This window comes from Hyperolius riggenbachi, chromosome 5 (assembly GCF_040937935.1).
Source record: "Hyperolius riggenbachi isolate aHypRig1 chromosome 5, aHypRig1.pri, whole genome shotgun sequence".
NCBI lineage: Eukaryota > Metazoa > Chordata > Amphibia > Anura > Hyperoliidae > Hyperolius > Hyperolius riggenbachi.
The window spans coordinates 378,093,933-378,116,713 of NC_090650.1; the positions used below are offsets into that span (position 1 = coordinate 378,093,933).

Genomic DNA, 22,781 nt, shown 5'->3' on the forward strand with positions numbered 1-22,781 from the left:
GTGGCGGTTCTCCAGCCCATATGGTCACCGGGCTGAGGTAGCTGAATGACAGAACAGTGACTGTCCAGCTGATCAAATTTGGTCTGTCCACAATGAAGCAACGACCTTATTATCTTGGGTGTGCCCCCCCCCCCCCCGAGACACTCATATAGCCGGCGGTCATTGCTTCATTGTGATACGCAAACCCCTTCACCGCAGCAAGGTAATGATCACAAAGGGGAATTGGCACATGTACATGCCTTTTGTTTTGCAGTTTTGGGGCAGGCAGTCACACGGCGCGCAGGCAGAGATGCTGTGTGTGGGGACTGACTTAGTCTTCGGGCAGGCCTGACCGTGCTTTGCAGACTACGTGGTCAGATGGTCCCTTGACCCAACGCTGTGTGCCAGAGATGACACCACTTGCCTTTCAACATCACGGTACAGTTTGGGTATCGCCTTTTTTGAGAAATAATTGCATATCTTCCACTGCGGTGTGTGGATTTGCTTTTGTGTGCTGCTTTCCCTCAGGTGGTCATCCCATTGCAGTTTGTGCTTTGTAATCATGTGCCTTCGTAAGGTAGTTGTCCCTACGCGAGTCTTGGTCTTTCCATGGCTCAAGTTTCGGTGGCAGAGAGTACAGATGGCATTGCTCTCATCTGAGACAGACACACACAAAAATGTCCACGCCGTTGAGCCCTGGGGTGATGGCACTTTGGTGGTGGCGGCCGACTGAGTGTTAAGTGGGGTGCCAGAATCAGAGCAGGAGGAGGAAGATATGTCACGCTTCTGTGCGGAAGCTGAGAAAGATGAGGTGTTCTGTGTTAAATAGTCAACTACGTCCTGACAATATTGGGGGTTGATGGCATGTGCCTTCTTTTGAACACTGTACTTTGGTTGCAGGCCGCACAAAATCACGACAGCGCGACCTCGAACAGACCTGCCAGGTGGCCTGCCTCTGCCTTTTGTTTTGTCCATATTGGGGGGGATGAAGTGAAAGGTATGCACTGACTTGACTAATACAATGTGCAGTCAGTCACACAGGTGCAGTTAACAGGTATGCACGGAGTGGTATATCACACTGCGTGCGCTCATGTAGGTAGGTGGGTGCACTGAAGTGAACAACAGGTAGAAGGTATATGCAGTGATGGGTATTACATGTGCACCTGTCACACACAGACAGGCACAGTGACACTGACTGACAGGGCTGTATATAATGCAAGTGGGCCACACACACACACAAAAAAATAGATCACAAGAACAAGATTAGCTCTCAAAAGTGCTGTTGATGGGTGCTTTTTTAGCAATTACAATCAGCCAGGAGCAAGCTAACAAGCCTACAAGAGCCTAACTAAGCTTTCCCTATGAGAGTCTGCAGCAGCTCTCCCTTCACTAATTACTGCAGGCACACGAGTGAGTCCAATGCCTGACGCTGCCTGCCTTTTATAAGGGGGGGGGGCTTCAGGAGGGAGTGTAGCCTAATTGGCTACAATGTGCCTGCTGACTGTGATGTAGAGGGTCAAATTTGACCCTCATGATGTACTATGGGGGCGGACCGAACTTCTGGAAAAATTCCCAGTTTGCCGCGATCGCGAACCATGGAAGTCCGCCGGGAACCGTTCGCCAGCGAACCGTTCGGGCCATCTCTAATTAGTAGCAATTTTCAATGGAAAGGGAACAGTGCTCAAGGAAAGACTAGCAATCTGTGCTATCTTATGCTAATATGTATTTCATTTTACGTTTGTAGCTCCAGTCAAGAAGAAGCCGTCCCCACCCCCACCGCCACCTCCACCTCCCCCACCCCCTCAAGTCAAAGAAGAAGAAAAGGTGGAAAAAGAGAAAGAAGTAGAAAAGGAACCAGAAGAGGAACATTATTGTGATATGCTGTGCTGCAAATTCAAGAGACGCCCATTGAAATCATTTCTCAATAAGCCGAAGATACCAGATACCATCGACGGTTATACAAGTACGCTGCATCGTTTACAGGACAGAGAATGGGCCTCAAACGCCAAACTTTTCTAGTTATTTCACTTTCATTGATTATGTCACCGTTTTAATGGGACAGAGGTTTACGTGCACTTTAACTATAAATTTAACCAGCTTGGAAAATTAAAGAAAATGGTGTCAAAGTGGACCTGAACTCAGAACTTCCTCTCTGCTCTAAAAGATAAGCAACAGTATACTAACCTTTAAAGTAAAAAATATTTCTTTGTTACAGCCCACAGAACTCCTGCAATAAATCTACAGTGTGTCTACATCCTGCTTTCATGGAAGCAGACAAAGGGTTAACAGCCTGTGTTTACAAATTAGCTGAGGTTGCCAAGATTCCTATGCTGACACAGCTGAGAGATAAAATGACACTTGTGGTATACAGCAAACAGAGGCGCCAAAAGGATAAAAATGAACTAAAATTCTTAAAATTGCTATGGAGGCAGTGGTGGACTTACCTCCCCGAAGCAGACACAAGAACTCTCAATTTTAATATAAATTTAAATGTATTGACTCCATATACTCCAAAAACAAGGTTGCAACGCGTTTCGCTGGTTTAATCCCACTTCATCAGACAATAAACAAGGCGTACATGGCAGTAAAAGGTCTGGATTTTGCTAAGCGCCTTGGTGAAATTGTCTCTGCTCCTCTGTGACTCTGTCAAATTACACTTGTGATTACTTGCAGCTAAGAGGGAATTAAACAGGCTCTTCACTCTAAACACAAACAAGGTGTATTAATCTGTGTTTTCCTTGTGCCCCGTGCATGAGTTCAGGTCCACTTGAAAGCCTTTAGTCTTTGTCACAAATGTACATACTCTAAGCATACCTCCAAAGTTGAGGAAAATGGTTAAATTGCAACATTAAGTTAATTGGCTACCCCCTAAAATTGGCCCTAGACTATGAGGGACACATGACCATTGTAGGGATTAGATGGTACTAGATGGTATGGTAGATGAGAGATGGTAGGTATGGTAGGTAGATGAGGAACACAGGGGCATAATCACTGGGGAGCAGACCCTGCAAGTGCAAGGGGGCCCTGAGCAGGAAAGGGGCTCCGTGTACTACTTCCCTCCGATAAAGGTGTCCATCCTTAAAGAGACTCTGTAACGAAAAAAAGTTCCCCTGGGGGGTACTCACTCGGGAGGGGGAAGCCTCAGGGTCCCAATGAGGCTTCCCCCACCCCTGTAGCTGCAGGTAGTCCAGCGCTGATTCCCCCTCAGTGTCCCGGAATCCTCCCTCGACAAGACTGACAAGCGCTGATAAGTGCTGATTTATTTACCTTTCCTGGCTCCAGCGGGGGCGCTGTTGTGGCTCTCCGCACGGAGATAGGCAAAAATAGCCGATCTCCATCGGGTCCGCTCTACTGCGCAGGTGCAGGAGACTTGCGCCTGTGCAGTAGAGCGGCCCGACAGCGATATGCTATTTCCCTCTCCAACTTCTATAGAGTTCCCTGGTGTCTAGTGGTCCTCCCTCCCCAATACAGTTCCCTGGTGTCTAGAGGCCCCCACCTTACCCTATAAAGTTCCCTAATGTTTAATGGTTTCCCCCTACCTCTCCCATATGGGTTCCTTGGTGTTCTAAGGCTTCACCTCCAGTATAGCTTCCCTGGTGGACTAGAGTTGGCCAAACATAATGCAAAGTGGGGAAACCATTTGAGGGCCAAATTTAATGGCTCTGAGGGCTAGATTTGGCCCACGGGCCGAAGTTTGATGTGTATGGTGTATATGTAAACTTTGTACTTTAGCTGTAGGTAACTGCTGCAGAGGACCTTTGCGTAGAACCATGGGTTCTTCACATTCTCCGAGACAAGCCAGAGAGCTTCTGTAGGGGGTGTTTGACCTTTAATGACATGTATAAGCTGGAATTATTTTCTCTTTCTCAGATCCCTCCTATCTGTTTTGGCTGTTCATTGTTGCTTTATCCTTCAACTGGAACTGCTGGTTCATCCCACTGAGATGTGTATTTCCATTCCAGTCTTCTAACAACATGTTATACTGGATGATAATTGATTACACTTGTGATGCCTGCTACCTTCTGGACATCTTTGTGTTCCAACCACGACTGCAGTTTATTAAAGGAGGTGACATAGTGGTAAGTGTCATCCTGCAAGGTCAAAGTAAACCTAAAATAAGTAATAAAAAAAGGCTTATCAACACTCAGATGTAGTGTAGGGTTAGCATCAAGTGGGAAGGGCCTGACACACAGAGGGTGCCAATCTTTAGCGGCCATTGAAGTGCCCCTGATGCCACCATTCACTGCTATGTCCTATTATGACATATCTCTACTGCGGATTATGAGGTTCTGCTGCATACATTCTGTTTAAAGAAAAATTATGGAGACGCATTTAAAGTAAAAGCCCAATTTCAGGATGAAAATAGTTTTGATTAGTAAGATAATAAGCTAGAACCACGTTTTGTTTTGTTTTTTATTGATGCCTTTTTGTATGTGGTCCAGTGTTAGTGATGGAGAGAATCCGAAGACATAACACCAATAGTTTCTTCCAGTTCTGTATCATGCCTGAAGAAGAAAAGTTAAAGTTTCTAAAGCGTGCAAGGAAATCTTAAACAGTCATTAAAGGTTTTACCTAATCAACTTTGGTTGTTATGTCTATGGATATCCTGTCTCACCATCTATTAGAATTTTCAGTGGAGGAGAAGAACTCACTCCAATTAGTGATGAGCAGAAATTTTGCATAGTCATAATTTCACTGTGAATGTGAAATTGTAATGCAAAATTTTTTGGGAAAAAAAATTGTAATCAATTTCATTTGTAACAATAATCAGGAACTGTAATTTAGCAATTACACACCATTTTGTATACTTTCATACCAACTTTAATGGTTAATAGCAAGGCAAAAAAATGTGCAAAAAGACATTAACGTTTTTGAGAAAATACAGTAACCAAGCAGCTCAGATTGACCCAAAACCACAGGGAGAGAATAGGGGAGACCAAAAAGCCCTCCTACTAAAAAGCAATGCTTAGGTTGGTTTGCCTTCTTAAAACAGAAGAAATTTACAATAATTCACCTTTAAGTGAACATCAGTGAATAAACCAACTAAATTAATATTATTATTATGAGAAACCTTGACTAGTTTATCTTACTGTCCCTCATTTCTGGCCTGGATCTACCAGTTTGAATAGCCACGAAGCTCAATGGAAGATATAGAGTGTGAGGAAAAGACTTTCCATTGGGGAGCTAGATGGTAACAAAAGCCTTCAAAAGTTTCCAAACCCTTTCCACACACTTCAAAATTGCCTTGAGAAAGCCCAGTGTTTAAGCGAAACATGCAGGTGGGGAAGAGGTGGAAATGGGCAGACCTCAGAACCTATCTGTGACACAGCACCAGCATGTACAATCAGCCAGCGGGATCCCAACATCGACAGACACAATGCACTATATATCCAGGAAGGAAGGGTGAGATCTGTGCTTGTCACCCCGCCATATGTTCACACATTGTCCTGCAGCATCTTGCCAATACTGGACTATCAGTTAAGACCTAATGCTGGCCAACGGGTGTGCATGTGTTTTGGATGTGTGTGTTGACTGGCTAATGCAGCTAAGGCTATGAGGTCCACTCGATTCAGGCCTGGTTTCACCCTCCACAGTATACCTTGTAACCTTGATTTATCTTCAATAAATACCCCATTTTAAACACAGTTTTGAGCACCAAATGCTTTATTTCTGTATAATAAAAACTTTCCTGCAAATAGCCTTTTAATAATTTTGTTTAGTAAGCCTCTTGCGATTGTTTTGTAAGCCTCTGATTGGCAGGATGCAATCCTGTGCTCATATAAGTCACTTCTACTTCTTAAGAGGAGCTGTCAGACATACTATCTCAGAAAAAAAACATATATTGGTCGATAAATACTTGCTCTACTTACTCACAGTGCCAAAACCACTGGTAAATGGTTTCCTGACCATGGTATTACTGTGCTCAATTGGCCTGCCAACTCTCCTGACCTGAACACCATAGAGAATCTGTGGGATATTGTGAAGAGAAAGTTGAGAGACGCAAGACCCAACACTCTGGATAAGCTTAAAGAGACTCCGTAACAAAAATTGCATCCTGTTTTTTATCATCCTACAAGTTCCAAAAGCTATTCTAATGTGTTCTGGCTTACTGCAGCACGTTCTACTATCACCATCTCTGTAATAAATCGACTTATCTCTCTCTTGTCAGACTTGTCAGCCTGTGTCTGGAAGGCTGCCAAGTTCTTCAGTGTTGTGGTTCTGTGATGCATCTCCCCCTCCAGGCCCCTCTCTGCACACTGCCTGTGTATTATTTAGATTAGGGCAGCTTCTCTCTTCTCTCTTATCTTTTACAAGCTGGATAAATCCTCCTCTGAGCTGGCTGGGCTTTCACATACTGAGGAATTACATACAGGCAGAGCTGTCTGCACTCTACAGGAAGAAACAGCCTGACACTTCAGTGGAAGATAGCTGCAGGGGGAAAGAAACACACAAATGATCTCTTGAGATTCAAAAGGAAGGGTGTATACAGCCTGCTTGTGTATGAATGTATTTTCTATGTGTGGACATACTGTACATCAACCTACTTCCTGTTTTGGTGGCCATTTTGTTTGTTTATAAACAAACTTTTAAAAACTGTTTTTAACCACTTTTAATGCGGCGAGGAGCGGCGAAATTGTGACAGAGGGTAATAGGAGATGTCCCCTAACGCACTGGTATGTCTACTTTTGTGCGATTTTAACAATACAGATTCTCTTTAAGGCCGCTATCGAAGCATCCTGGGCCTCCATAACACCTGAGCAGTGCCACAGACTGATTGCCTCCATGCCACGCCGCATTGAAGCAGTCATTTCTGCAAATGGATTCCCGACCAAGTATTGAGAGCATAACTGAACATAATTATTTGAAGGTTGACTTTTTTTGTTTTAAAAACATTTTTCTTTTATTGGTTGGATGAAATATGCAAATTTTTTGAGATAGGAAATTTGGGTTTTCATGAGCTGTATGCCAAAATCATCAATAAGAAAAACAATAAAAGGCTTGAACTACTTCAGTTGTGTGTAATGAATCTAAAATATATGAAAGTCTAATGTTTATCAGAACATTACAGAAAATAATGAACTTTATCACAATATGCACATTTTTTGAGAAGATCCTGTAAGTAGATAAATACTTACTCTACTTGCATATGTATTGCACTGTCCACATTTTGATCTTAGTGATTTTTCTATAGTTAAAAAAAGATTTTGACTGTGTCTATCTGTGCCAATCCTGACATAATTTCCTCCGTTACTCTGTGTATCATTCCCCGCCCTCCTCCCAGTCTTCAGACACTCCCACCCAGCTCTGCAGTAGAAAGTGCATTGTCTCATCATGGGAAATATTGACCAATCAGTGGGGAACAGAGGTGTGGGCAGGGCCGAGCCTGGGCGGGTGCTGCGGGTGCAAGGCACCCAGGCGCCTGCCTCTGAGAGGCGCCGCCCGGCCCCGCTCGCCCGGCCCCGCTCTCCCCCTGTGGCCGCCGCCGCTTCAAGCTCCCTCCCTCTAGCCGCCGCGTCAGACCTCGATCAGGCGGGCGGGCGCTAGGACCTAGCACGCCGCACTGATATGCAGAAGTGACATCACTTCCGCATATAGAGCGGGTGCGTCCGGCGCCCTTTTCCTGGTCGGGTCGTCCGCTGATTGAGGTCTGACTAAGGGCTGCTGAAAGGTGAGGGGGGAGCGGAGGAGGGAGCGGCGGCGGCGGGGCGCGCTCCTGTCACTCACTAGCTATCCTGGGCACAGATACCACCTGGCTACCTATCCTGGGCGCACATACCCCCTGGCTACCTATCCTGGGCACAGATACCACCTGGCTACCTATCCTGGGCACAGATACCACCTGGCTACCTATCCTGGGCACAGATACCACCTGGCTACCTATCCTGGGCGCACATACCCCCTGGCTACCTATCCTGGGCACAGATACCACCTGGCTACCTATCCTGGGCACAGATACCACCTGGCTACCTATCCTGGGCGCACATACCCCCTGGCTACCTATCCTGGGCGCACATACCCCCTGGCTACCTATCCTGGGCGCACATACCCCCAGGCTACCTATCCTGGGCACAGATACCACCTGGCTACCTATCCTGGGCGCACATACCCCCTGGCTACCTATCCTGGGCACAGATACCACCTGGCTACCTATCCTGGGCACAGATACCACCTGGCTACCTATCCTGGACACAGATACCACCTGGCTACCTATCCTGGGCGCACATACCCCCTGGCTACCTATCCTGGGCACAGATACCACCTGGCTACCTATCCTGGGCACAGATACCACTTGGCTACCTATCCTGGGCGCACATACCCCCTGGCTACCTATCCTGGGCGCACATACCCCCTGGCTACCTATCCTGGGCGCACATACCCCCAGGCTACCTATCCTGGGCACAGATACCACCTGGCTACCTATCCTGGGCGCACATACCCCCTGGCTACCTATCCTGGGCGCACATACCCCCAGGCTACATATCCTGGGCACAGATACCACCTGGCTACCTATCCTGGGCGCACATACCCCCTGGCTACCTATCCTGGGCACAGATACCACCTGGCTACCTATCCTGGGCACAGATACCACCTGGCTACCTATCCTGGACACAGATACCACCTGGCTACCTATCCTGGGCGCACATACCCCCTGGCTACCTATCCTGGGCACAGATACCACCTGGCTACCTATCCTGGGCACAGATACCACCTGGCTACCTATCCTGGGCGCACATACCCCCTGGCTACCTATCCTGGGCGCACATACCCCCTGGCTACCTATCCTGGGCGCACATACCCCCAGGCTACCTATCCTGGGCACAGATACCACCTGGCTACCTATCCTGGGCGCACATACTCCCTGGCTACCTATCCAGGGCGCACATACCCCCTGGCTACCTATCCTGGGTGCACATACCCCCTGGCTACCTATCATGGGCGCATATACCCCCTGGCTACCTATCCTGGGCGCATATACCCCCTGGCTACCTATCCTGGGCACATATACCCCCTGGCTACCTATCCTGGGCGCGTATACCCCCTGGCTACCTATCCTGGGCGCATATACCGCCTGGCTACCTATCCTGGGCGCATATACCCCCTGGCTACCTATCCTGGGGACATATATCCCTGGCTATATATTCTGGGGACACTGTCTGTTTGTCATTATGTGCATTTGCTGGTGAAAATCTCTCTTATGTGCATTTGCTGGTGAAAAGCTGTCTTCTTATGTGCATTTGCTGGTGAAAAGCTGTCTTCTTATGTGCATTTGCTGGTGAAAAGCTGTCTTATTATGTGCATTTGCTGGTGAAAAGCGGTCTCTTGTTATGTGCATTTGCTGGTGAAAAGCGGTCTCTTGTTATGTGCATTTGCTGGTGAAAAGCGGTCTCTTGTTATGTGCATTTGCTGGTGAAAAGCGGTCTCTTGTTATGTGCATTTGCTGGTGAAAAGCGGTCTCTTGTTATGTGCATTTGCTGGTGAAAAGCGGTCTCTTGTTATGTGCATTTGCTGGTGAAAAGCGGTCTCTTATGTGCATTTACATGGGGAAAAGCTGTCTCTTGTTATGTGCATTTACATGGGGAAAAGCTGTCTCTTATGTGCATTTAGTGGGAAATTTTGTCAGTAAAAATAATCTTTTGTCAGTAAATTTTTAGGTATTTGTCAGTAAAAAAATAACGTGAAAGGTTGGCAACACTGGCAGGCTGCGCGGCGCAACGGGAAAGATACAGGCAGCCCACCTCACGCTTGGGCTTGGCGGGGGGAGGAGCCTACGACAGCGAGAGTAGGGTGGCCGCAGGCAGCCATAAGTACGCAGTGTGTGACTGTGTCGCACTCGCAGAGCCTCTCAGCCTGAGTCAGTCCAGAGACTAGCAGACTCGCAGGAAGCCAAAGCCAGCCAGGAGCAAGCCCATGGAAGAGGGGTAGGAATGGGGTATCACATGCATGCGGAAAGAGGTGGAAGGTGTGGGTGTGATTAGGCAGGACACTGGTGTGGTTATGTGGTTGGGTGCGGTAAATTTAACCACTCCCATAGGCGCCAGAGAAAATCTTGCACCCAGGTGCCAGGCACCCCAGGCTCGCCCCTGGGTGTGGGAGGGGAAAACGGGAGGGAAGGAGGCTTCAGCAAATCAGGCTGCATTAGTTATATCTGAGGGGAAAGTAAAGAAGAAAAAAGACAACCCAGCATGCCCTGCAACTTCCTTTGTGCAGCAGATGTACCGAATAAGAGCAGGGGAAACTGGGGAATAATGTTTTATGGAGAAGAAAAGTAAGAGTGATTTTTAACTTTAGGATTACCTGCTTAGCATCCCTATTACTTGTTAACCAGATAAAAATAAAGAATTGATTTTTGATTTTATGCCTGACAGTTACACTTTAGAGACTAACAATTCAGTCTGATGACCTCCTCCCTAAAATATCTTTTAGGAATATTTCCATTGGGGAAACTCACAATTTGTAATCATTGCCTTCCTTGCTTCTTACCGGCTGATCCTGCGAACTATGGTACACTATCTTCAAATCAAATCAAACATAGCTTTATTGGCAATGACCAAGCTTCAATACTGGCATTTCCAAAGCAGGGGAATGGGGAACATGGGATGGGGTGGGATAGGGGTGCAGTGGGTTAGCAGTTCATGGACAGTTCTTCAGAATCCCTGTTTGAGTACAGAGACAGGCTCATCCCAGCAGGAGGGTCAGTGACCAACTAGAAGGCCTCAAATATTGTAATGTGAGTTCAGGGGTCCAATGCAAACATGCCAGTGAACAATAAAACAATATGAATAGTGCCAATATACTATAGTTACATAGAAAGTAATATTTTTTTCCTTTCTTGAAATATTTGATATATCTTTTTAGCAAGAAAAATAGATTTGTTAAAAATTATTTTTATTGAGGATGTTCTCTTGCAGTGGTAAATTGAGCAAGAATTTTGTAATCTACACCTCTAATATATTTTATGTATAAGTTGTATAATGTATACACTGTACTGTATAAGTCAATAATAACAATGATAATAATAACGTATGTTTCTTTCTAGATGGATAAAAAGCTAACAAAGAAAAACTACTGGGAATCTGCAAAGTTTAAGGTAACTACAAAAGTAAAATAAATGTTTAAAGAGAATCTGTACTGTAAAATTCTTACAATAAAAAGCATACCATTCTATTCATTATGTTCTCCTGAGCCCCTCTGTGCTGTTTCTGCCACTCCCTGCTGCAATCCTGGCTTGTAATTGCCATTTTTATGGAGTGTTTACAAACAAAAGACATAGCAAGTGATAGGCTGAGAGGAGCTCAGTGTGTGAATCATACAGAGTGTGCAGGGGGACTGGAGAGAGTGTATATAGCTTCTATCCAATCACAAGCAGCACAGCACATTCCAGCCTGACTGCCCAACAGGCCCGACAGAGGAGAGAAGATTAGATCATATAACAGAGATAACACAGCCACTGTGCAACTAGGAAAGGCTGCAGTAAGGCAGAGCACATTAGAACAGCTATAGGAACTTATAGGATAGAAGAAATAAGGCTCAACATTTTGTTACAGCGTCTCTTTATTCATTCAAGCTACTGTGTTAACTAACACAGAAATTAGGAGTTTGTACAGTGAGCCTAAAGAAATCTCATAGCTCAGTACTACACTGAACTTCAGTATGGTCTTTTTAAAGCACACCTGAATTGCAAGGAATATGGAGGCTGACATACAGTATGTATTTACTTTTCAACAATGCAAATTGCCTGGCTGTCCTGCTGATCATAATCTGCCTCTTTCTTTTGCCATAGACCCTGAACAAACATGCAGATCAGATATTTTTGACTGGAGTCTGACTAGATTTGCTGCATGCTTGTTTCAGGTGTTTGATTCAGGCTTTACTGATGCCAGAAATATCAGCAGGATTCCCAGTCAACTGGTGTTGTTTACAGGGAAATAAATATGCCAGCCTCTATATACCTCTCACTCCAGGTTCCCTTTAACCTCCCTGGCGTTCTATTAAAGATCGCCAGGGGGCAGCGCAGCGTTATTTTTTTAATCTTTTTTTTTCAATTATGTAGTTAGCCTAGCGCTAGCTACATGATGCCCCCCTCCCTTCCGCATCCCTCCCACCCCTCCGATTGCCGCCGGCGCTGTTAGCCATAAGGAAATCCTGTTCTTGAACGGGATTTCCTTTAGGGCTTCCCCGTCGCCATGGCGACGATCGTGATGACGTCGTCGACGTCATCGACGTTGTGACGTTATTGGGAGTCCCGATCCACCCCTCAGCGCTGCCTGGCACTGATTGGTCAGGCTGCGCAGGGGTCTCGGGAGGGGGGAGGCCCTTACGCGGCGGGTAGCGGCGCATCGGCGGCGATCATATACAACACGCAGCAAGCAAAGTGCTTGCTGCGTGTTTTTTAAAAAAAATATTATGAAAATCGGCCCAGCAGGGCCTGAGCGGCGTCCTCCGGCGGTAATGGAAGCAATAACGCGTCCATACCGATAAGGAGGTTAAAGGGTACCTGAACTCTAATTTTGCCTTTCATCCAAGCCTTCACTGTGCTGCGTGGCAACATGCACCAGTGTTTCTCCATAAGGCCCTGGTGCATGAAATAACAGAGGAACAGTGGTGCATGCTGCCACGATGAAAGAATGTGCATGCTGCTTTCATTAAAAGGTGAATTGGGGGGTCACAGGCAGGCCACAAAGCTTTTCCGGGGTAGCGGGTCCATAAAGCCTAGTTACTCCCCTGATTCAGACTTTTCGGTCTTCCAAATGAGAAATTGATTGGTGAGAAATTCAAGTCCTGCTGTGCATGCCCAACTAAGCATGCTCACAGAGAAATATGAGCTCCTGGACCTGCATAGATACAATAAAATACATAAATAAATTGCTCCAACATATAGCAAATGCAATTTGCCTAATCAGTCAGTACTTGGGATGACAACAAAGTCAACTTAACCAATCAACAAGTTCTCCATCAGATATGATGGGAGACAGCAAACATTGAGAAATGGCTGGTGAGCGTTGTAAAAATAAATTCGCTAATCAACACGCGCATCACATTCCATTTTGTCCCAAGTTTAAAGAAAGAAAATTGCAACCAGTTACAATGCTTTGTATCACAAACTAACGCAGCTGAAGGAGGTAATTGCAATTAGCAGCTAAAAATGGTAATTTGGGTAAACAGAGGAACCCAAAGTTAAAAGCCCCTATTTACCGTTTATAGCCGCAAACCATGGCTTTTAACATTACCGCCTATGGCATCAAGTTAAGATTAGAAGGCTGGAACTTGCTTTAGGAGTGTGGGTGGGTCCTTAGGGGTCAAGGTTAGACACCAGGCAGGGCAAAGTTAGGCACAGGGGTGTAAGGTGAAACAACAGGAGGGGTTAAGGTTAGGCACCACGAGGGGAAGGGGAGTTAAGGCTAGGCACCACCTGGGAGGGGTTAAGGTTAGGCACCACGAGGAGAAGGGGAGTTAAGGCTAGGCACCACCTGGGAGGGGTTAAGGTTAGGCACCACCAAGGCGTCTTAGGGTTAGGCATTGGTAGAGGGAGGGTTCTATGTGAGAGTAGGGTTAGGTTAGCTCATAGTAAAATATTGATAAAGATTACAATATTTTACTACCATAATTGTGTACTAGTAGCATATCGATAAATTTACCAGGTGCCTTTTTTTTACATGTATACAACCCAGAATGTGCAAACTTGCTGAAACAAGATTATATAAGTACACCTCTATTGGTCAAACCCAAATGTAGCAGTCAAATTTGATGGCACTGCGGGCCAGAGTCTGACATGTATGCCCTAGAATGGTGTCTTTTTTTATAACGTAAATGCCAAAACAACAATATGAAAATGCAGCACTCCATAGTAAGAATAACATTACTTTTCCTCTATTATTTATTATTTTTTGCCTACTTTCAAAATAATTTTCTATGTAATGCAGTCGAATTACAATCAGCAATGTGGATGGATAACTCAGTTTGCTGATCTGAAACTATAAGCGAGATCCGGATAAATCAAAATATGGAACAGGATATTTCAATAATTAAACATGATGGAGCTAGTGGTGAGCTTCCAGAGCATTCAGCAATACATTTAACCTAGCGTAGACAGGCACAGGTTAAGCCGCTCTGATTCCTGGTGTGAACATGAGAAGTACATAAACATAATGTCATCTGTTTCATTTAATTGGAACACTAAACAGCGTGGTGTTGTTTCACAGCTTGACACAGCATCTGTGGTACCATTTGATCTTCTGTACATAGTCCTTGGCTTCAAACCAGTGCTAAGAATGAACCGAATGTTAAAGGTAACTAACACATATTCGACATTCTGCTATGACATTTCTCATGTATTTCTGGTCTAGGAAATGAAAATCGGAATGCTACAATAACAATGGGAAGAAACTCAATGAAAGAAAAACATTTCAGTTCAAACAGACGGCACAACGGGATTTTTTAGAACCCAAAATTTTTTTTCTCTCTTGTCATTTATTCTTTTTTTACAGTCTCTCCAAATCGCGGACAAAGCATGTAGATACAAAGACCGAACTTCCACTTCACATAAAAAGATAGCCTGACGTGTTTTGCGGCCAACAGCCGCTTCCTCAGAGGCACATCATATACAAACATCCGAGGGTGAACGTAAAAGAGCCCACGATCTGGAGATCCAGAAAATGACTGACGTGCGTCTCTTGCAATCCATAGAGGTCCAGTATCGCTGCTGACTGCAGTCATTTTCTGGATCTCCAGATCGCCAGAAATAGCCTCTTGCACCAAATCTCAGTGTATATTCAGGTTCACGCAAAGTGCAAAGTGGACCGTGGGCGACACGGTGGCGTCATGGTTAGTGCTTTGGCCTTGCAGCGCTGGGTACCCAGTTCGTATACCAGCCAGGGCACTATCTGCACAGGGTATATGCTCCCTGTGTCTGTGGGGGTTTCCTCCCACATCGCAAAAACATACAGAAAATATAATTGGCTTCCTTCTAAATTGTCCCTAGACTACGACATATGACTATGGTAGGGATTAGATTGTGAGCTCCTCTGAGGGACAGTTACGTTACAAGACAATGGGCTTGATTCACTAAGACAAATAGCATGGCTTATCAGAGTTAACATGCCTTATCAGAGTTAACACACCTTATCAGAGTAGCATAGCGAGCGCTACAAACTTATGCCTGCTAATTGGCAATGATGAGAGCTCCACTTGTCCTGCCCTGAGTCTCTGCGGGTCCAATCACTTTAAAGGACATTATCCCCGCACTTTGATTGGCCCAATAGGCGGCCTGTCAAGTTTCCTATCAAGTGGTCCTTTCAAGTGGCAAATGCTACTCTGATAAGGCGAGTTAACTCTGATAAGGTACGTTAACTCTGATAAATTGTGTTAACTCTGATTAGGCGTGTTAACTCTGAGTGAATAAAGCCCAATACACTCTTTACAGCTCTGTGGAAGATGTCGGGGCTATATAAACACTAAATAGTAATAAATCTCTCTTCTCCTCTAGTGATTGGTATTCTCCCTCCCCCTCACATACTGGAGTTGAGAGCGTTCAAAAGAGTGCCCTCCTCTCTGTGTCTCTATACCAAGCGACGCTCGTGCCACCAGTGGCAAAGCAGACAAATAGTGCGCCACGCGCGCCCTGGTAAAACAAGTGCCGCCATTCACTTTAAAGTTAATTGCAGCGATTAGGGACTATTAGCAATATAAAGCCTGCCAGAAGTGCCCAATAAAATAGCAGGAGCCAGAGGCACCCTTTATTGTCCCTAATAGCCACAAATCTCAGCAATGAACAATACAGTCTATGGCTACAATAGCGGGGAACTGCACCCAATAAATAGCACATCTGCAAATGAGCTGCGGCCCCCAAAGTTGCTCTCACGGAGAGCCGCTGCTTCTCTACAGCGGCTCTCTGATCTGATCTGCGCCCTTTTTGGCGGACGCCTTTTTTTCACGTACTCACCCGTGGTTCCCCCCTCTGTAATGCAGAGGTTTATGCAGCAGGGAACATTCTGGGTAGTAAGGGCATAGCCAATTCTCCTGTGTTCAACTGACTGGCTGCTCTCTTCGGTCCCAATTCAATTAACTTTTGGAATGGAAATACTCAAAAATTTTGATAGTCCTTTCCCACCTACTTTTGGGTACTTTTTCAAAGTGCTAAAAAGTTATATTAAAGATAAGATGAAAAATGATCTCCTAGGAGAAAAAGTTACATGAATAAAGTTAAAGTTAACTGGAATTTATTATGAATTTTGTCTCTGGGAACTTGTTGCACATTTTATATCATGTTACATTTGTCACTGGAATTACTATGTCTATCAATCCCATATTTTGTGCCGGTGTCTATATTTTGTGTATACAATTGTCTATATTATTATTAAGTAGTCCATGTTTGCCTCTTACTTTGTAAAGTGCCACAGAATATGTTGGTGTAGTATAAAATAATAAGAAGGGACTTTGGCTAATGCCTACCGCCATGACCTCAGTGTCACCTGAAACAACCACAAATTTCCCTTCCCCATTCAGAGTTCCACAAAAATTCCTTTATCAAGAAAAAACTTTGGCAATTGTATCTCTACTCATAACGAGTCCATAAATATAATTGGCATTTACAATTATTTAAAACTGCAGCGATCATGAGATTGCCTTCCCATAAAGGTGGCCACTAACGATCTGCAGAGGCGCTGAGTGCCGTTTGTTTTGCTAGATGCTGTAATTCCTTTTTCTATTGCCTGAGGAAGCGGGCGCTGACCCGTGAAACGCGTTGCTTTGTTTTATCTGGAGTTCGTTAATAAATAGACTGAATGTACAGTCGTGTTGTGTCTGCTTGGAGGGGGTAAGTCCACCATTGCCTCCTCTAATTACCAAGTTTTGGCTTTTAAGCTCCTTCAAATCCCCTTTTATCCTTTTGGCGCCTCTGTTCTCTCTTATATAATATTGTATCCACCCTTGGTGGAGGGTTGCGACCCTTTCTACTACCTACAGAGAGCGACTTCTTATTCCTGAGTGGGGTCAGGATAATCTCCCCACCTGCCTTTACAGTGGTTGCCTATTGGTGACCCATGCTTGTGAGTATAACAACTATTACTCTTTGTCATGACCCCCTTTGTCAATACATACCACACTATTGGGGCTCTTGGTGTTCCTCTGTTTATCTCGTTAGCAATGCAGTCATGGCAATTTTTCGGAAGTCTTCCGAAGTTTTTCGAGCACCTCCACCTGTGTTGCTATGACACGCCCCAAGCTCGGCAGCCACCAATTAGGATGCTGTGCTGGGGGGCTGTGTCCCTGCGGGTAAGTAATTAACCCTGAACATCCCACATCATTAAGACAGAGCCTGGCATGAAATCAACTTTTATACTGGAGGTACTCTTTAAGGCACACTACACTACAAGAGCTTTTCTAAACCCTTTGTGATTTTAAAAGCTCTTGCTACGTATGTGTTATCACTGGAGCGATGTGAATCCCCATTAGCATTGCACTAGCAGGGCCGGGCCATCCATACACTAGCAGGGCCGGGCCATCCATAAGGTGGAGTGAGGCGGGTTCCTCAGGTGGCAAAGTCAGGGGGGAGGGCGGCACCCACTTGCCCGTTGGGGCTGCTGAGCTGGAGGGGGTAGCAGATAGGAAGAGGGCATTGGGCCCCTGAGTCCTCCAATCTGCGCTCCCCCTCCAGCTATTAAGTGCAGCAGCAAATATGATCAGGCAGCGGGTGGGGATGACTCACCTCTTCCACGTTCCAGTGTGCGTTCCACTCTCATCACTTCCTGCAATGCCCCCCACTGTGCTGTAAGTGGACGGCATTGCAGGAAGTGACAAGAGTTGAACGCACGCTGGAACGCGGAAGAGATGAGTCATCCCCGCCCGATGCTTGATCATATACGCTGCTACACTTAATAGCCAGAGGGGGAGTGCAGATCGGGGGTGAGGGAGGGGAGGGTCCGACCCACCTCCCCGCCACTGTGCCCAATACCCCCTTGCTGTCTGCTACCCCCTCCAGGCCACCTATTCTGGGGGGGATTATTATACTGGGGGGGGTGGCGGCGGCATCTCACAAGTTTGCCTCAGGTCTAGAACTGGCCCTGTGCACTGGCAAGAGCTTTTAAAATCTCTAGCGCTTAAAAAGCTCTTGTAGTGTGAATCAGCCCTGAGGCTATGTTCCCATTATAAATCGCCAGTGCTATCTCAAGCACTGAGCGATTTATTGAGAGTTTATTGAAAGTTTTTCAAGCGCTTTTGCAGAGCGATTGAGATTTTCACTTCCTGACGTCAGTCAGGAAGTGAGCTTTTTGACCCGGAAAAGAATACATACAATTTATTTATTCTTAAAAGCGATCGGGAAATCGCTATACAAAGCGCTTTTTCAAGCACTTTGCGATTTCCCTATACCTTCCATTGAGCCAAAGCGCTCAGGAAATGGTACATGTAGCGCATTTGCGATTTTACTCAAATCAAAACGCTCACAGATCAACACTCTCATAGGAAATTATTGCACAAGTGCTTTTAGGGCAATTTAAAAAATTGCCAGTGCTTAAAAAAACTCACAAACGCTCATAGTGTGAACGAGCCCTTAATGTCTGTTTATAAACAGCCCCCTCAGTATTTAAATTAACCCCTTCCGTACCAGCAGTTTCTGGCCCCTTAAGGACCAGAGACAGCTGGTTTAAAAAAACAGTGCTTACTGACGTCATGCCGCACTCACCCACCACTACCGATGTTCATGCCATTGTCCAGACGTTGTAGCCCCCTTGCTCTGCCGTCCCTATGATGGAAGAGCTCCTTGAACCGGGCAGGAAACAATTTCATTGGCTCCTGACCCCGTCATCAATGTGAGTCAATGTGATTGCCAATAAAACAGTGCTTACTGACGTCATGCCGCACTGACCCACCACTACCGACGTTTATGCCATTGTCCAGACGTTGTAGCCCCCTTGCTCTGCCATCCCTATGATGGAAGAGCTCCTTGAACCGGGCAGGAAACAATTTCATTGGCTCCTGACCCTGTCATCAATGTGAGTCAATGTGATTGCCGATAAAATCGGATCCTGACCGCCTCAGGGAGCTCTGCCGTTATACCGATGACAGAGCAAGGGGGATGCAGCGGTGAGACATCGGCGCGATCAGCGGGAGCATGCAGCGGGGAGGATTGAATTCTATGCCCTGGAAGAGGTAACAGGTGCAAAACAGGGCATAAATTTCAATCAGTGCGGTCCAGAAGCGGTTAAGCAGTAGTCATTTGACTTACTCTGAAGGTTGCACAGCCTGCTGTCTAGGAGGATGCAGTGGGAGCCTTTGAGTGAGTTTCTCTTGTGAGGGCTATCATTTTTTTTAATGGGCATAAATTACAATTACATTCGAGTTATATTTATGAGACCCAGGTGAATTTCCTAACGATCTTCTTCAAGTTTCTAAATGAACATGTAGGTGTGAAATAATTAAGAAGCGTAATGTTGTATGCTAAAGTACATGTTCTTCTCAATGTCTAGGTGAGGCTTTGGTAATGATCAGAGCTAAGTCATGTTCATCGGTGCTTAAACCTCTATAAAGCGAAATGCTCTTGAATGATAAGATGTGACAAGTCACATCGGTATCAGGTAGACGGAATTGTCTCCGCACGGCGCTCGGTTACAGAACACGGCCAGGGAAATCTGTGACTTGTAATAAATGACCTTGAGTGTCTGGGTTGACAAGATGCCTTCAGATGTTACCAGCTGAATCACTCATGTGAAGATATTCGCGTATGAGTCATTTACCGACTTTGATCTTTTACTTTATTGGCGCCCTGCGTTTTGTTAGGTTCAGCGCAAGGTTTTGTTTTCATGGCTGTAAAATTACATAATTAACGGTTAACTTCACCAAACAGCCTTCAATGCAAGGTAGAGTATAAATGTTACACGCAGTGCTTTATCTATACTCTGCTGTGTCTTGCAGAGATAGCCCATGTATGCAAGTAATGGGCTTTCTAACCTTACATAAGCCTTCATTTTTTAAATTATTTTGTATTTATGTTGAGCTAACATCTTCTGCAGCACTTTACAGAGTATATAGTTAGGTCACTAGGTCTCGAACAACAGAGGCTCACAATCTAATCCCTACCATAGTATTTTGCCCATCATATTCTAAAACCTCGTACACACGCCTGGCTTAAAGTGGACCTGAACTCAGAACTTCTCTCTGCTCTATAAGATACGCAATAGCATAATAACCTTTAACTACTTTCGCCTTTTGGACATAGCTGCTATGTGCTCCCCTCCGCTCTGGCCAGCATCCCCGCTATACTGATGCTAAGTGCCGGGTCCCGGGTTGATGACATCAAGCTTCAGTACGAGTGTGGAACGGAAGCCAGCGAGAGCGGAGGTGTCCACAGCTGCTCATCCCTGGAGCCTGGGAGGTGAGTAAAGGTTGCCAGCAAAAGGGGGGACATCTGGCTACAGAGGGGACATCTGGCTCAGCAAGCCCCAGCAGGGATCTGGCTGCCTGACCCCCCCCCCCCCCCAACGCGCCCATCACTCCCCCCCCCCCCCCCACCACCAATGTAAAATGCCTGGTCCTTAAGGGGGGCTAGGTAGCCGGTCCCGAAGGGGTTAAAAACAGTACATTGCAATTCATCACAACAAAAACCAGTATGATAGCATGTTGGCCTACATTGCAAGTCATCACAACAAGTAACAGTATGATAGCATGTTGGCTGCTGCATAGGCCAACATGCTATCATACTGTTACTTGTAATGAATTGCAATGTACTGTTTTTAATGCACTTTAGCACTTAGCACCTTGTACGTTTGGCACTTTTTGTTCCCCTGAGGAAGGTCCCTATTTATAGAAGAAAAGGGTCATTTACTTTTTCTCCTACGTTATCTCCTAGGTCGGAGATCATTTTTCATCTTCTGTTTAACCACTAGAGGACCACAGTGGTAAACCCCCCTAAAGACCAGGCACATTTTCTCTAAAATGGCCACTGCAGCTTTAAGGCCAAGCTGCAGGGCTGCACAACACAGCACACAAGTGATTCCCCACCCCCTTTCCCCCCCCACCAACAGAGCTCTCTGTTGGTGGGGTCTGATCGCCCCCAAGTTGTTTATTTATTTTTTTTAATAAATATTTATGTTTGTTTTTTTTTACTGTTTTTTTAATTTATTTATTTTTCAATCCCCTCCCTTCCCCCCAGCCGGCCAATCACGACGATCGGCTGTCATAGGCTTCTGCCTATGAGAGCCGGTCGCTCTCTTGTCCCCCAGGGGGACAGCCATGTCACACGGCTGTCCCCAGTACAGCGCTGCTGCTAAACGCAGTGCTGTACTAAGAGTAAAGACGGCGGTTTTGCCGTCTACCAGTCTCCCGAGCGGCAATAGCCGCTCGGAGACTTAAGGCGGGGTGGAGCTCCGCCCCCTGAGCAGGTGATGCGCGCGCAGCTTGCACGTGATCTCCTGCAAAATGCAGCCCCAGGACTTGACGCCAATCGGCGTTAGGCGGTCCTGGGGCTGCCGCCGCGGCCACGCCCATGGGCGTGGAGCGGCCTCCAGGTTGTTAAAATAACTTTTCAGCACTTTGCAATTAAAAAAAAAAACAGTCAAAAAGTAGGTGAAACATACAGTCAAAAATGTTTTCTTGCTTGCTGGTGGCTGAGAAGACTTTCTATTGATAAGAATCAGCATCATTTTGACAGTACTTCTTTCTTCACTCAATAAATAAGTTGCAGCCAATTTGTAAAGGAAATGTAAATTAGCACAAGCGCTTTGATAAATCTCCCACACAGAACACATATAGTCCATTAAGATTACATTACTTCTTTTTAATTCCTTCTTAACAAAGGCTGTAAGAACGCATCAGTACATTCAACTTCTTTCTCAATACTGCATTTTTGTTCTTTCATTTCCCCATTGTGCTAAATGAAACCATATTCTCCTCTGTGACATTTGGTGGTTTGTCCCAGTTTAGTTGAAGTGAGTGGTTGGCACTTTTGTTAGTTTTCTGTTATTACCTGCGTGGGCCTAATTGTTTTATTCCACATTGTTTTCCAGTACAGCACGTTCTTTGAATTTAATGATCGTCTGGAGGCTGTCCTCAAGAGAGCGTACATTTACAGGTGAGGTACCAACTACGGGAACCTGCCATAAAAGGATCATTTATTCTGAAAATGCAATTGAAATCAGTGGTGGCCCTAACTACTAGAAAGCCAGACTGAATCTCTTTAATCTGACTACATCATGCATGGGTAATCCCAATTCGCTGGTATGCCAAGAGTTTCTGGAGCACAGACACAGTGATATCTAGGACAGACGGCCCAATAAACGCAATCCCTATGGAGATGATGTGGTTTACACTGATGCTCTGTTAAAGGCATATATCAAAAAAGGGCAATCAGAAATGTAATCGCCGGGTGAAGTCACTTGTAAAATATTACCGAAATTCTACTATTGGGCTCTGGATAATTGCCATAGTAGAATATTGGTAATTTTACAGATATTGTACTATCGCTTTACCTAACCTTCCTCTCAAACTAACAATTCACTAACTAGGCCTAACACTAACCTACCCTTACCTACACCAAAGGGTGCGGACACACACCCATCTGATGTTGCTGGTTGGGGATCAGGAGCTGATTCCCTTGGTTGACATTGCTGGGCTGCACACACGGGTGTCAGCTGTGCAGCTAAAGCTAACAAAATTTTGGGATGCATTAAAAGGGAAATATAAACTCGAGATGCTAGCATAATATTGCCCCTGTTTAACTCTCTAGTAAGGCCACATCTGGAATATGGAATTCAGTTCTGGACACCACATTACTAGGTGCAGAGACGAGCAACTAAATTGATACGTGGGAT

At 45.5% G+C, this 22,781-nt stretch overlaps 1 protein-coding gene across 2 annotated transcripts in view; it reads left to right on the top strand.

Annotated features, from left to right (window-relative positions):
* The window catches only part of CNGB3 (cyclic nucleotide gated channel subunit beta 3), a 312,570-nt gene that overhangs the window by 203,860 nt on the left and 85,929 nt on the right, over positions 1-22,781 (top strand). For both annotated transcript variants that reach the window (XM_068234874.1, XM_068234873.1), the window contains exons 6-10: positions 1,724-1,942; positions 3,850-4,058; positions 11,018-11,068; positions 14,181-14,267; positions 21,978-22,042. In XM_068234874.1, coding sequence (XP_068090975.1) covers positions 1,724-1,942; positions 3,850-4,058; positions 11,018-11,068; positions 14,181-14,267; positions 21,978-22,042 — 631 coding nt within the window. The remainder of the gene's footprint in view (positions 1-1,723; positions 1,943-3,849; positions 4,059-11,017; positions 11,069-14,180; positions 14,268-21,977; positions 22,043-22,781) is intronic.